Below are 13,993 nucleotides of genomic sequence, written 5' to 3'. Positions count from 1 at the left end.
CTCTCTCTCTCTCTTTCTCTCTTTCGAAACCTCTTTCGGTCACTTTTAATTAGCGTGTGAAGCATTTGCAATCAGACGATAGATAAATACAATAATATATAGAAAGAAAGAAAATTTGAGGGGAAAAAAAGATAAAGTAATATAAGTGACATAAGTGATATAAGTGACATATATAATCGTATGTAAAAAAAAAGAGAAAAAAAAGGAATATAAGTAGATATAATGAAATATAAATAAAAAAAAGAGAAAAAGAAAGATGGAAGAAAAGCTGTGAAGCTTTTAGGCTCCTTTTCATTCGCCAACTCTTATTTCCTCGTTTCATAGCTCATCGTGGGAAAACGAGCGAGCCGTTAATTGGATATGGGAGTTGTATGAGTATTTGCTTGTCTGAGAAGAAAACCACAGAGCATTCTAAATTAATGCTTTTCGTTAACGTGCCCACCAACGGGACCGCCAGATGCAATTATAACCACTCTACTCTCTCACTCTCATACGCACTCTCTGTCTATTGATAGAACGACGTGACCAGATAGAAAGAGACGAGGGATGAGATATGGGGAAAGACTAGGGAATGCGAATGAAACTAAAAATGAAAAAGAATTTATTCGAGAATGGATGTATGGGGATTGAGAAATTTTATAAGTCAACTCAATGCACGTGAAAGAGTATTATACGAGAATACTCTAATGAAATTTGATCTAACGTATACACAGATAAGGAAATTATCGTTCATCGTTTAAAAGAAAAAGGAGAAGGATATAGAATATTAGTTGAAAAAGTTTATCCTTGATATATATTTACTAAGTATATGATTATAATTCTCTAAAATACGCGTTTCTCTTTTTTATCTTTTATATGAACTTCATACGAACGTGTGTTGGTATTCACAATCAGTAGAGAGAGAGAGAGAGAGAGAAATAATGGCTCTGACGTCGATATATTTTTCCTCCCCTTACTCGTAACTTACCACCTCCTACTTTACAGTAAAACCACTAATCATCGTGGTCATCGCCACGAAAAAATGAAATTTTCACAGGTGAAAAGAGAATTTTCAACACGAGCATCCTCCATCTTTTTAAATTCCGTTGTAAAAAAGGAAAGAAATTTTCTACTTTTCCCTGGGATCTTTCTCTCTCTTTCTCTCTATTAAAACAGTGTAGCCGCTTATAACGCGTACCGTGGACAAGTTACTACGAATTAGGAGTCGTTAGGTCGTCCTAGTTAAAGTGGTTAAATTATCGTTAAAGCTTTAATATTCGCTACGATTAAATTCCATGAACTTTTATAAGTTACGTGATCTTATAATTACAAATATACGGATTAAACAATTCTATATTTAATTGCATCAATTTGTTCAGGACTTTATAAAGATATATATATATATATATATTAGGTCATTAAGTATTAAATATCAAATCTCGAACTGAAAGTAATTATAGTAATCGATCGTCCCATACTAAACGACTTAATATATTTTCGAAATAGAATTGAATAGAAAATCGTAAATGTAGAATCCTCTTGATCTAGAAATAACATTATCAAAGATCGTAAATCCTGTTGGAAAAAGCGTTGACCCCTTGAAACTGTAATGGACAATTTTCTAGATGAACGCGACAGAAATCCGACGATCCAGGATTGGTCGACGTGTCGTTATTAATGTACGGCCTGAAAACGGAACGTGATTAATACCGGAGACGTGTAATTGATATTAATATGCGGAACGCTTACCCGACGAATAATTTCAATATCTTCGCAATAACGCCGTCATTTCGTTTAACGTACTCTAGAATATGGCAAATGTTCTTCAAGAGACAAGAGTGCCCGTCAAAACCGTGACTGAAACATATCGCGTATTTTTATAAACTAAATTAAAAGAAATAATAAGGAGAAAAAGGAAATAACAGAAATATCCCATAATTGATGTTACATTTTCAATGGATTTGTTAAAACTTGATAGCAATTTATAGCAATTTTCAATTCGATTAAACGAATTAATTCAATGGAATTTATATGGGAATCAAAGGAGAAGTAAAGATTTATCGTTGAGGGATCGTAATGGAGACTTAGGTAAGGGTTGGCTTTTGAGAAGACGAGATTGCATTGGGCAATATTTAAACCACCTTCCTACCGCCGAAATCTTGAAGAGAACGCCCAGAAATCCGGCCTCTTTGCTTTCCACCCTTCCCCTTACCTTCAATTGTATATACATAAAGGTATATACATGTACATATATATATATATACATATATATCCTAAACGTTCGGAATTCTAGGCCAGGTGATCCTAAAATCAGTGACTCGTCCATTCCATTATTAACTTCCTATTTAATTATTTATTACCTTTGGTAAACTAGCTTCGCGGATTTGTGGATCTCCGAAAGGGATCTGCCAACGCGATTGTCCAAGATGTTATTTGTTGGTAATTCCCATGCGACTTTGAAACCAGCAGCCTGAGCGAAAATCGGTGTTTTATCCGGGAACGATGTTATCTTATAATTCATTCTGTACTGAGAAGTTCAAATTAAATAGATATTATAAATATTATTAGTCGTTAATACGCATAGGTATAGATTATGATTATTTTTATCGTCAAATTTAAGATTTAAGTTTGAAGAAAAATCATTTAATCATAAATAAAAATTCTTTTATCGTGATAGAAGGTTTATTGCCGGTACGAGAATAATAAGCTGATAAAGAAAATAATAACGAGAAAAATATCTGAAGGATAGATGAAACGATAAAAAGAAACGATATTATGTAAGAGAAAAGAATTTAAGAAGAAAAAAATATGAAGAGATTTCAATATGAGAGTTTCTTTGAGATTCAACCGTACCAGTTTGCTTAGTATTATAAGCAACGTTGGAAGAGGTTACATATTACAGTATAATGAATAGAAAAAAAAAAGAAGAAAAAAATCAGCAATTCTCAGAGCATCGGCATCACTCTACGTTTTAGTAACACAAAGAACTAGAATATTCCTTTGACAGATTTTCCATAAATTCAAGAAAGCTGATAAAAAAGTATAACATTTAGAAAATAATTATAAATTTATTCGGAATATGATTCGTAGACAATTTTGTTCAATCTTGAATATAAGAATGACGTTGAATATTTCATGAAATTAATATTTTTATATCGTACGTGTAATAAAATCGTTTGGAGATACTCGGTATAGGAATATGTATGATATAAATGAGAAAAGAAAAAAGGGAAAGGAGTGAAAAAGGAAAAGAAAGAGAAAGAAAAAAAGAGAGAGAAAGGTAGCACTATTACAAAACTAGAAAACGTTCAAGTGGAGTGACACGGTTACGTGTTGTATGAATTTATTTTCTATGGGCATGTTCACGTGTTCGGTGCATCGCGTATAGCATTATCGTTTAACGTACAAAATCTCGACTGGAAATGTTGAAGACAAAGAAGATACGATAAGGAAAAAGAGAAAGAGAAGGGAAAGACTATGAGATAAAATAAAAAAGTATCAAATCGTGGGAATCGCAATTCGTTGAGCGAAACTTCTCCCGAATATGCAACACTGACTGTGAGACACGGTTTTAGAAATAAAAGAAAGAAAGAATGAGACAGATATAGAGAAGTGGAATAAAGAAATAAAGAAAACGTTTAACACATGCCGTGGTAGCCATATTTATAGTTTCCGTATTACAAGGATTGCGTTCTCAAAAGAAAAACTTTCACGTTTATCCTACACACGCACACACTCACATACATAAACGCATGCTCGTTCAGTTTCTATCGGTTTTCTTCCAGCTTCGCTTCGATGCCTGCTGAGAGACTGAAATATGGAATATTTTTACTATGGTTCGGATAAGCTACGTCTACTACATCCAAACTACCGCCCCCCCTCCCCTTAAACCCTACTACCATCACCACCACCACTAAAGCCATCACCACTTTTCTCCTACCACCCCCTATTTCTTCATACCATACCTATGGAAGGAAAAGAAAACTTATTCATATTGGAGCATCTTCGAAGAGGGAATGTTATATCGATATAAAGTGAATATTTGATTAATATCTTCTTTACACAAATTTCAATATCTCCACCTCTATTCGGAAATGTAGCTATATATATATTATTTATAAAAAAAAAAATATTTATCGAACGAATCTTTTTTTGTTCGCGTACTTAAAATCGGTCCTAGGTATTTCATAGTATTGAAATCTTTTTCGTAGGACACAATTTATCTATTTAATCTCGTAGGAGTATTTAATCGTTTATTATTTTGAAAAAATATACGTAGTCGAAGGATAATTACAAGTTAAGTAGAAAAAGAAGAACAAAATAAGTAGCATTGTTCGAGAAAGTAGAGTTGTTTCAAAGATGGTTGGAAAAAAAAGACAAGTATACGTTTAGGTATCGTCTTGCAATACACTTGATATGCTTATTCCGTTTCCTCGCGGTCCTATGTTATAGTAGTAACTGAAACAAGTTCCACGTAAATCCATTTCCGGATCGATAGAATACGATAGGGAATACGATAAGATGCTTTTGAGTACATCGAACCAACGAAATTCTACAAATTTTCCAAGTTTATGCAAAAGCAATGGAGAGAAAGGAAGAAAGAAAGAAAGAAAATAAGAAAGAAAGAGAACGAATAAATGAATGAAAGAAAGTGGAGTGGATATATGCGAAGAAAAATAAAAAAAGTCTGGAAGGAAAGGGTTAAGAAGTAGTAGAAAGAAAAGAAAAGAAATCAAATCCGTGTTTAGGTATATTTGAAATTGATATACACATATAAACTCATACAAAATGTGTATCTCCTCTAGTTCTATTCTTTTTTTTCTCTCGTCTTAAACGAGAAGTACTTTGAACGTAATCCTTTAAAGAATAATCAAATGGTCCAAGTAGAATAAAAGACATTTTTGGGTTGTTCGTTTGACGTTAAGAAACGGCCTACCCTTTAGGACAAGTTTTCTTTTTCTCTCTCCTCACTCTCTCTCCCTCTCTCTGACTTCCGGCTTTGAAGCGACGCGTTTTCCATTTTATCACCGTCTCCAATTCCACTGGGATTTTCCAAGCTTGTGAAAAGAGAGACAGCAAGAGAATAAGAAAAAGAAAAAGAGAAGGTGAAAGGACGAACGTACGTCGTCCGGACTCTCCTCGACTAGTTTTCACACACAAAAACATAGACGGTACAAGCCCCCCCCTTTCACCCTTTTCCCTCTCTCTCTCTCTCTCTCTCTCTTACACAGTAGCCGAGAGAAAGTTGGCAGAAACAGAGTGGCAGGGCCAGGTGGTACTGGCTCTAGTTGCTATTAAACTCTATATCGTGAAGGTATTGCACTCGTGTAAACGTGGCAAAAGGCAACGCTTGCACGATAGGGGAGCCAGAGGCTCGTCGCCTGGATCTGGCAAGCCGTTTGTCAACCGAACATCCACCCCTACTACTACCACAACCACTACCCCATCACCATCATCCTCATCACCTTTACTACTACCAACATATAATACGTACGAGATCGGAAGCAGAACCTTTTCGACAAATGCAAACAACCTACTTCACACTTCCCTAACATCAACGTTTCAATATGATGATTAGTTTTTTTCTTTCTCTTTAGTTTTAACAAAATTATATAACGTTTGAATACTTAGGTGAAAAGATAATGATCATGCGTAGTAATCAATAAGTTAATTCGTCGGAAAATATTCAAATCCTCTCGACGAGTTTGATTTGATCGTAGAAGGATTACGATTATACGTGGCTTGAATTTAGCATGGAATTTTCCATGAATATGATCGGTCTTAGGCTTCGAAATGTTGGAAAGAATAAGGGTGATAAATCTAAGAGATTTTCTATGACTTATAGGCACGTGTCTTCTTGGAAAATCGTTTCCATGTATGCGTGTACATCTACGAGGATGAAACTTAAATGATTTATCGCGGAAGGGAGATTGGAATGATTTCGATGAGGGTGAACACATCTAAAGGAAGAGATATTAAAGGGAGAAGGGAACTCTTTGTTATGGGTATAACAATACACGTCAAGACTCAACTAATTCTAATCTATGATGTACTATAATTCGTATAAAAATAAATGAAAATTAATTTTAAGAAGGGAAAAAATTGAAAAGGAACGAGCAATCAATCAGAAACAATATTTAAATGGAAATGAATGATTTTTGGCATGATTTTAATCGCCTATCGAAATGATTTTTTCTAAATAAGGAAATAACACGAAGGAGAAAGAGAAGAAAAGGGGTATAATTTTGTTGGAAGTCTCGAAAAATCGTGAATGATGAATCATGCTAAAATATTTGCATATTGCAAGGATGCTACTTCTTCTTGGGTGTTCTTAGTAAAGAATCGATAGAAACCAGGACGACAATGACAAATTTCGATTGGTTTATATACATAGATAGGACGACCCAAGAGCCCTAACCCTCTCTCAGGGTCTCTTCTTCGCGAAGGCACGAACTCTACAACAGGGCTGGCACATTATCGCGAACTTTCATAATTCTCCTTGCATTCTTAAAGACGCCGAGAGTAAAATGCATCCACTCGTTTTCCCTTGAGAGAAAGCCTGAGTGATAAATCGAGAATGCCTTTTAGGATAGTATCGCGAAAACGTCCTTCTCCCTTCGACCTTCCAATTGCTCTAGTATACAAACACACAGAGACACACTTATACACGCGCACAGTACTGTACTTTCGTTTTGAAATATCTTCACGATTTTTGTTCTATTTATTCAAATTAAATTCAAATCAATTTTTCAAATTCTCTTTTAACGCGGACCTTTTTATTACAAATTTTCAAATGACATTATTGTCAAAATTGTTTAATTGTAAGTAATGCTAATTGTTGATAAGGTGGGGGAGGAGTAATAGATGGAAGAGTTAAACAATATTATTTCTACAGATGCATTTAGAAAAAATTTGGCTCTACTCTCCCCTCTCCAACAACAACAATTGATTACGATTTAGTCGCGTGTAATACAGCAACTAGAGTCGATCATTTTTCGAACAATTTTCTTCGTGATATAGAAAATAAAGTCAGCCCAACTTTTTGCCACAGTTTGAATTTGACAAACGACCTTTTTGTTTTTTGTTTCTCTTTTCTTTTCTTTTTCCTTTCTTTTAAAAGAGCCTCGAACGAAAAATAAAGTTATATACGATCGTCTTTCGCAGGATGCTCTTACGGAACGTCGTCTTCGTCGTCGTCGTCGTCGTCGTCGTCGTTGTCGTCGTCTTTGGCATGAGAAAGTGCAGCTACTAAACAGCGTGGTTTCATTGACGTTACCGTGCACTCGGTCGTAAGTGTGCCACCGTATCGGTGCTTACCGCCGCCATAATTCTTCCATCGTTAAAGGATGGATCCACCCCAGTCCATTTCCCCCACTCATCCCCTTCCCTTCGTAGTAACCAACCAACCCTATTTCACCGTATCGCCACGTGGATAGATATACAGCTAGAAAGGGATGCTTTGAAACACCTGGTGCTGTTCTAGAATGTTAACCGTACTTCGAACTGAAACGAATCGTCTGCCGAAATGAAAATTTGTTTTTTTCTTCTCGTTTTTTATTTGTATCGATTTTGTAATAAAAGCAGCAGAGAAAAATTAAACAAAAAAAAAAAGAGAACAGTAGAGATAAAACAGACTGACATCTTTATGGGAAGAATCGCATATTCTAATATAAAAGACTGAGATTTTGTGTTGGCGTACTGTTTGAATGTTCGTTAACCCTTTGTAATAGATACACCCCTTATATAAAATATGTAGGAAATCTGTAACGAATATGTACGTGAAGTTTTCTTTCTCTTTCTCCCTTTATGTCTCATCGTAGCAAGGTGGAAGAACTTGACGGGAAAATCTAATGAAAAATCTATGTCCCCGCGGCACCGTTGTCGTACACGGGTTAATTCCAGAAGAGAGGACCGCTCGATATTCTCTACCGAGAGAGTTTATAAAGCTTGCTACGATGACGATGAGCGCATCAAAGGGAGTCCAGGCGACTTCATTAGTAAAGGTTTCCACGGATTTAGACTGCTACCAAGTAGAACTAGACTTTTTTTCTTTTCTTTCGTGTTATAAAATATACACGTGTAAGTATATGTAATATATATGTTGACGTTAATTTGTGAAATCCATTTCATGAAATGAAATGAAATAATTAATGAAATAATCATGAAACAACTGAACTGATCAGTTTAAGTATGAACAAAATAGAGGTAGCATTACTATACGTCAATTAGGTAATATATGAATTCGCAAGAGGGGCGACTAGATAAAGTATGAAATTAAAATTTGATTTCAAATGTGAAAAAGAAATATATGATGTCACAAGCAAACGAATTGTTTTAAATATAATTATCAAAACATTATAGGGTGTATTTTTCTTAGAAAAGTTTCTATATCTCTATGACGAGCATGAAGAAGAAATGAAATATTTAATCGACTCGAAGGAATTCCACAAAGATGAAAGAAAATTGAAATTCCTATGGACTTATATTCGTTTCGTTGGATTACGTTGAATGACAGGCAGGACTAATGGTTGAAACAGAGATAGAAAGAAAACGAACAGTGGGACTCCAGAGAGAAAGAAATTATAGTAAGGGGATGGGGTGGAGGGTGGTTGGTAGTGGAGGTAGATGAATGAGAGTAAATCCGATTTCCGCGAATAATAGTAAAAATTGTCAGATCGGATATATTCGGTTTAAATGGGACTTAAAAAGATTTAATAATGCTCTACAACGTTTTAGATTTAATAGTTCGTGTGCAATGAGCGGTAGAAAAGACAGGTGATAGACCAAAAAAGAAAAAGGCAAGAAAAGAAAAAGAAATGAATAAGAGATAGGCGAGATGCGATTAGAAGGGAATTTAAATCCAATCGAATCTTCGCTCATGAAAATCTAAGGAAATATTTTACAATAAATATATCAAAATACAGAATTTATAGTTGAACATTATATTAATAACCGAACATTTTCGACGATCGATCATTATAATTAATTGTATCATCGTTTCGCTAAGCCTGACTTCTCATCCGATGTTATTTTATTTTTTTTTTCTTCCTCCCGTATCTTTATTCTCGCGTTTTTTGCTTTTAAAACGATAAATTTAATCCGATGTGTTCTCGCCTACCTTCTATCCAGGACGTGAAACTTTTAATTATCTCGATACCGTAACGTCCTCGTATAGAAAATCAAGTTTTATATTAAATTTTCTGATTTTTAGATAACAACGACGACGAAGTGTTGAGTAATAACGGTATCGTTATAATTCTACGATATCTCTTATAGTTCATTGTTTATATAATTGATTTATTACTATCACGACGAAGAAAATCGATAAGTATTATAAATAAAAATATATATAATATAATATAATAATATAGAAATAATAAAACAAACCTTTTATAAATACTTACAAAAAAAGTGCTGCCCTTTCTAAAGGAAATTATCCTCGTAGTTCTTTTAACAATTTCCGAATCACTATACCCAGAAACAATGAAGTACAGCATACAAAATATGATTAATCTCATTTTCAAAAATTCTGACACACGATCTACGATTCTCACACTGTTTTCACAATAAATTGATTTCCTATTATGAAAAAATATTAACTGAAAATGAGACAATTTGTCGTTGATATATGCGAATAAATTTCTCGATAGGGTAATCGATCTACGATCCATTCAAGAATTAAGTTAACGGAGGGAAGCCCCTTTTCTTTCTTAAAAAGATACTTTTAAGCTTGCTTTTCAACCCTTTTCGTGCCAAATCAGTCTTCAATTAGTAGCTTCGTGGTTAACGTTCATTCCAATGGAACAAGTGACAGAGAGAGAGAGAGAGAGAGATGGAGAGAAATACAAGGTCCACCCTTAATTCCGTTTTAGTCTTCGACGTAACTAACAAAGCACCCCCAATTTTCGACGTCCGCTCGATTACCGCAAATCGATCTCGTTCACCGCCTCGAAACATTCGATGTGGTTTATCTTCCCCCTCCCTCTTTCTCTCTCTCTCTCTTTCTCTCTCTCTTTCTATCTATTTATTTCTATCTATTTATTTCTATCTATTTCTATAGATCTATCTTCTTCTTTACCCTTCTCGCTCGATCAACCATCTAAACCATGTTACTTTCTTTTCTTACCCTTTTCCTACGAATTTTCTTTCTCGAAAGCTTTATCTCGACATCTAGACGACATATACAAGAGAAAAGTTCTTTTTCCAATAAGAAGAAGAAGAAGAAGTTTTTCGAATAGTGAAAGTTAAAGTAAGCCCTTCTTCTCTTTTATTTTCCATTTACGATAAATTTCAATAAAAAATAACAAACATGAGTGTGCACGCGCAATAATGTGTAGGTTTTTTTTAATTACCACCACTACTACCTCACAACGAAACTCGAACGGGTTTTTTTTTTTATTTTGATTTTGTCGAAAACTGTTTGGTTTGTAGTAACAACAACAACAACAAAATATAAAGAAAATAAAATAAAAGGGAGGGGGGGAAAAAATAGGGTCGAGAACTTTATCACCGGTAAGAGTTATTTCAAAGTGAAATCTTTGATGTTTTTTTAATCGACGGTTCGAGTCGAGACGACGAGTAGACACGACGACGCGGTTTTTAAAGAATACAATTCAAACTCTCCATGCCAATTCTCATATCAGTCAATGATTTAATTTTATTCGAATAAAGTCCTTTACAAGTGAAGTTACCCTCTTTAAAAACTACTACCAATTCTTTTTTCTTGTTTTTATTTAATACTTTTTCCTAATCTTTCTCTCTATCTTTTTACGTTGTCTCCCCTTTGTTTTTTTCTCTCTCTCTCTCTCTCTCTCTCTTTTTAATCGAATACAAAGGTAAAATCTTTGTAGAAATAAAAAAAAGAAATAAAAAAGGATCACCGAGGATATTTGAAAGGAACGATCGATAGCCGATAATTTGATTGTTTTTAACTTAGAACGGCAACAAAACGTGTCGGTGATTTCCAAAGGTGAATTTAAATTCCGTCCGTTTTTTCTCTCTTTCATTCCTCGCCACCCTCTCAGCCCCCAATTCCCCAAATTCTCTCTCGATGATATCGACCATCCTACGAATTTTCAAACCAACCTAATCGATTTTCCAACGAATCGCGAACCTCACTGCCTGCTACCACGATTCTCGATTGCAACCAGGAAACACACAAGAGAATCCGTCGATATACCAACCAACGAAGCTTCTTTTTAAACACGCTCCTGGCTTATTCCATGTTTGGACGAAAGATTAACACACGCGTGATTTTAACAGCTAACGGAAATCCAGAAACTGGTTTGACCCGATTTTTCCCTATTCTCTTTTTGAAACTCTTCTTCTGTTTGATAAAAAACAAAGTGTTGCGAGTTTTCTATTTCTTTTTTTAATCCATTAAATATATGTGCAAATGTATAGTGATTTAATCATTATGAAAATGATCTAATTGTATGTTATAAATATACGCGTTGTCCTTGTTTTCTTTTTTGTCGACAAATTTTAACAGCCTATTCTAGGAATAAAAATAATAATTTTGTATGAATATAACAAAAAGAAAATTAATAATATAATATAAAATTAATATTTAATATAAATATTAGAATATATAAAACGAATAATATAGTATATTAATAAATTAACATATAAATCTTTAATAATATTTTATTTCTTTTCAAGATCGAATAAAGTATATTCTGTTCGTCCAATAAGAATACCAAAAGAAATCTTTTGAAATAAATGCAGTGAATTAGGAAGTACTTACTTACTCCATATGTTTCACTTATCGTAATACACAAGTTTGCCAGATCTTTCCCGTTTTAATATGTAAAACTTGAAGTGGATCTACGAGAAAATTTTGTAAAGTTACTCTACAAGGATCGACAACGTTTAATTAATTTCTCCCTAGTAAAGTAAAACGTAATTGTTAATCGTTCTCTTCATTTTATTCTTCGTGTACTTCTTCTCATTTGGATTTCGAATTTCAAAGGTATTTACTACGATCGAATTTTAAATACGATTTTCGATTAATTCAAGCCAGTACGTGCTTATTACCGAATTAACAAATGTAGTGCAACGATCGATAGAAATAATGGTTCAGTTCAGTATACAAATATAATATAATCATTTTATTTTCCGTTCGAAATAACTTTCGAAATTGTTCGTATTAAAAACAAGATTAGCCAACATTTATATTATTCTACATTAATTCGAATAATGTTAGTCTTATTTGAACAATTCGTTTAGCGTAAAAATGCATTCTCCTCCTTCTCCTCCTCGTCCACCTTTTCAGTGACCTTTTCTGCTTTTAATGAAAGAACTTTCACGAAGAAAATTTATCGTTTCTAGTTGCACCCCTTGCATCCCTTTCAACTTAATTGTTCTTTATATATCTGACGTTGGCGCGAATTTTAAATTAGAAGGAGGGGACAAGCCGTTTGTTTCCTTTCTACTAGCACCAATAAGAAAAAGTCCTTTTTCTATTTTTCTTTCTTAATTAGAATCCATCAACTTTAGAATCGTTTCAATCTAATTAAAAGATCAATCAAAATTCTATTTATCTACATTTCAATGTCATTGATCATTGTGGACCAACCAGATGAAAAAAGAAATATACGCTCGAGTGTTTCATAATTTTGTATGGACTTGTCTTGCAAGGTTGTAAGTAAAAATGTAAGGAAAATAAAAGATAATATAAAACTACTACTAATATTTTTTTTCCATTGTAACACCGTAAAATGTAAAAAGATAAAAGAGATTAGATGAATGGCGGATACGATGAAAAAGTTTATACTTTGAAACACCTCACAGAACATTATATGTCCTGTGAAAGAAAGGACGACACTTTAAAGCGTGAGAAAGTAGATCCTTGTGAAATACGAGAGGATCAAGGAAGTAGATAACCCCTAGTTCGTGTGTAATAATAAGACGCAGGAAGTAATTGGTCTGACACGCATCCCAGCATCCCTTTTACTACTTCTTCTTCTTCTTTTGTTTTCTTCTTCACCTTCAGTTCCTTCTTTTTTTATTATTTTTTTTTGTATATAATACAAAGTTTACCTCATAGACAGCCTCCTGTTTTCTCTCCAACTCAAAATTATCTTTCGACGAGCTCGAAGAAAACTTTGCTTTCTTTCCTTTTTACAATTTGGCAACACGAGATACATTAATTTGTGGTATTATAAAAAGGGAGATAAAAAGATAGGACACCTATTAAGAACTTTTTTTTTTCCTTGCATATAAATATAATATTCTAATATTATAAGAAAATCTTCACATATACTTACTGTTCTTAGATAAACACACACAATTTAAACGATAACTCATAATATTTAACAAAATACTAAATTGTGTCTACCATTAATTATCGAAGAAGAAACATCTCTCTCGTGTCACCATTTGTCATCCCCCTTGGGAAAAGGTAGATAATCGGAACAACGAAGGAGAATAATGAAGAGAAAAAACGAGAGAGAGAGAAAGAGAAAGAGAAAATACAAGAAAAATATAACTATGGTAGAAAAAAAAAAAGCGAATTAACGCAGTAACATGCTGCACATCGATCAACAACCATCATCACCACCACCGTGTTCTCTTTTCCCGTGCTTTCATCTTCTTCTCTTTTCATCCTCCAATACTTATCTTTCTATCTTTCTTTTTTCTTTTTCCTCTTGTTTCTCCCCCACCCCGCTTTATCCTGGATGGTGCACGAGTTGCATACAGATGTTCCTGTTAAAAGGTTATATCTTTCGTAGATACCAAGCAACGAGGGAACAACAAAAAATCATGGAACAAGGAGAATGAGTATCGCAGTAGATAAAAATACTACAATCGAAAGAAATTAATTCTTGAATAATATGAAACATCCGGGAAAATAACGACGAAACAGGAAAATATTGTACAAAAAAAAGTCGTTATAGAAAGAAAAGTAAAATAACACTACGATAGTGTTACCTTATGTATCTATAACTCTTTCCATACGTACACGTATATACATATATAAATTCTTTGTTGTTTTTTTTTTTTTTTTTTTTTT

At 33.8% G+C, this 13,993-nt stretch overlaps 1 protein-coding gene across 1 annotated transcript; it reads right to left on the bottom strand.

Moving 5' to 3' along the window:
• Positions 1–1,411: 1,411 nt before the first annotated feature.
• LOC106787277 lies at positions 1,412–3,840 on the bottom strand. The gene is made up of 4 exons (XM_014749493.1): positions 3,720–3,840; positions 2,340–2,506; positions 1,729–1,836; positions 1,412–1,665 (listed from the first exon to the last, which is right to left on the bottom strand). The coding sequence occupies exons 1-4, from the start codon at positions 3,723–3,725 to the stop codon at positions 1,539–1,541; spliced, it is 408 nt and encodes a 135-aa protein (XP_014604979.1). The 5' UTR covers positions 3,726–3,840; the 3' UTR covers positions 1,412–1,538.
• Positions 3,841–13,993: the final 10,153 nt, after the last annotated feature.

This window comes from Polistes canadensis, unplaced genomic scaffold (genome assembly GCF_001313835.1).
Source record: "Polistes canadensis isolate GaletaPanama2010 unplaced genomic scaffold, ASM131383v1 scaffold_96, whole genome shotgun sequence".
In the NCBI taxonomy this organism is placed as follows: domain Eukaryota; kingdom Metazoa; phylum Arthropoda; class Insecta; order Hymenoptera; family Vespidae; genus Polistes; species Polistes canadensis.
The sequence above is the reverse complement of the archived record's forward strand: the minus strand, read 5'-3'. Positions and strand labels throughout refer to the sequence as shown.

What these genes read in the sequence shown, in the direction of transcription:
- LOC106787277 (XM_014749493.1), bottom strand. An exon ending in GCGAAGCTAGTTTACCAAAG is followed by an intron (nt 1,837 to 2,339) that starts GTAATAAATAAT and finishes GATATGTTTCAG; the next exon opens with TCACGGTTTTGACGGGCACT. An exon ending in ATATTGAAATTATTCGTCGG is followed by an intron (nt 1,666 to 1,728) that starts GTAAGCGTTCCG and finishes TTCCGTTTTCAG; the next exon opens with GCCGTACATTAATAACGACA.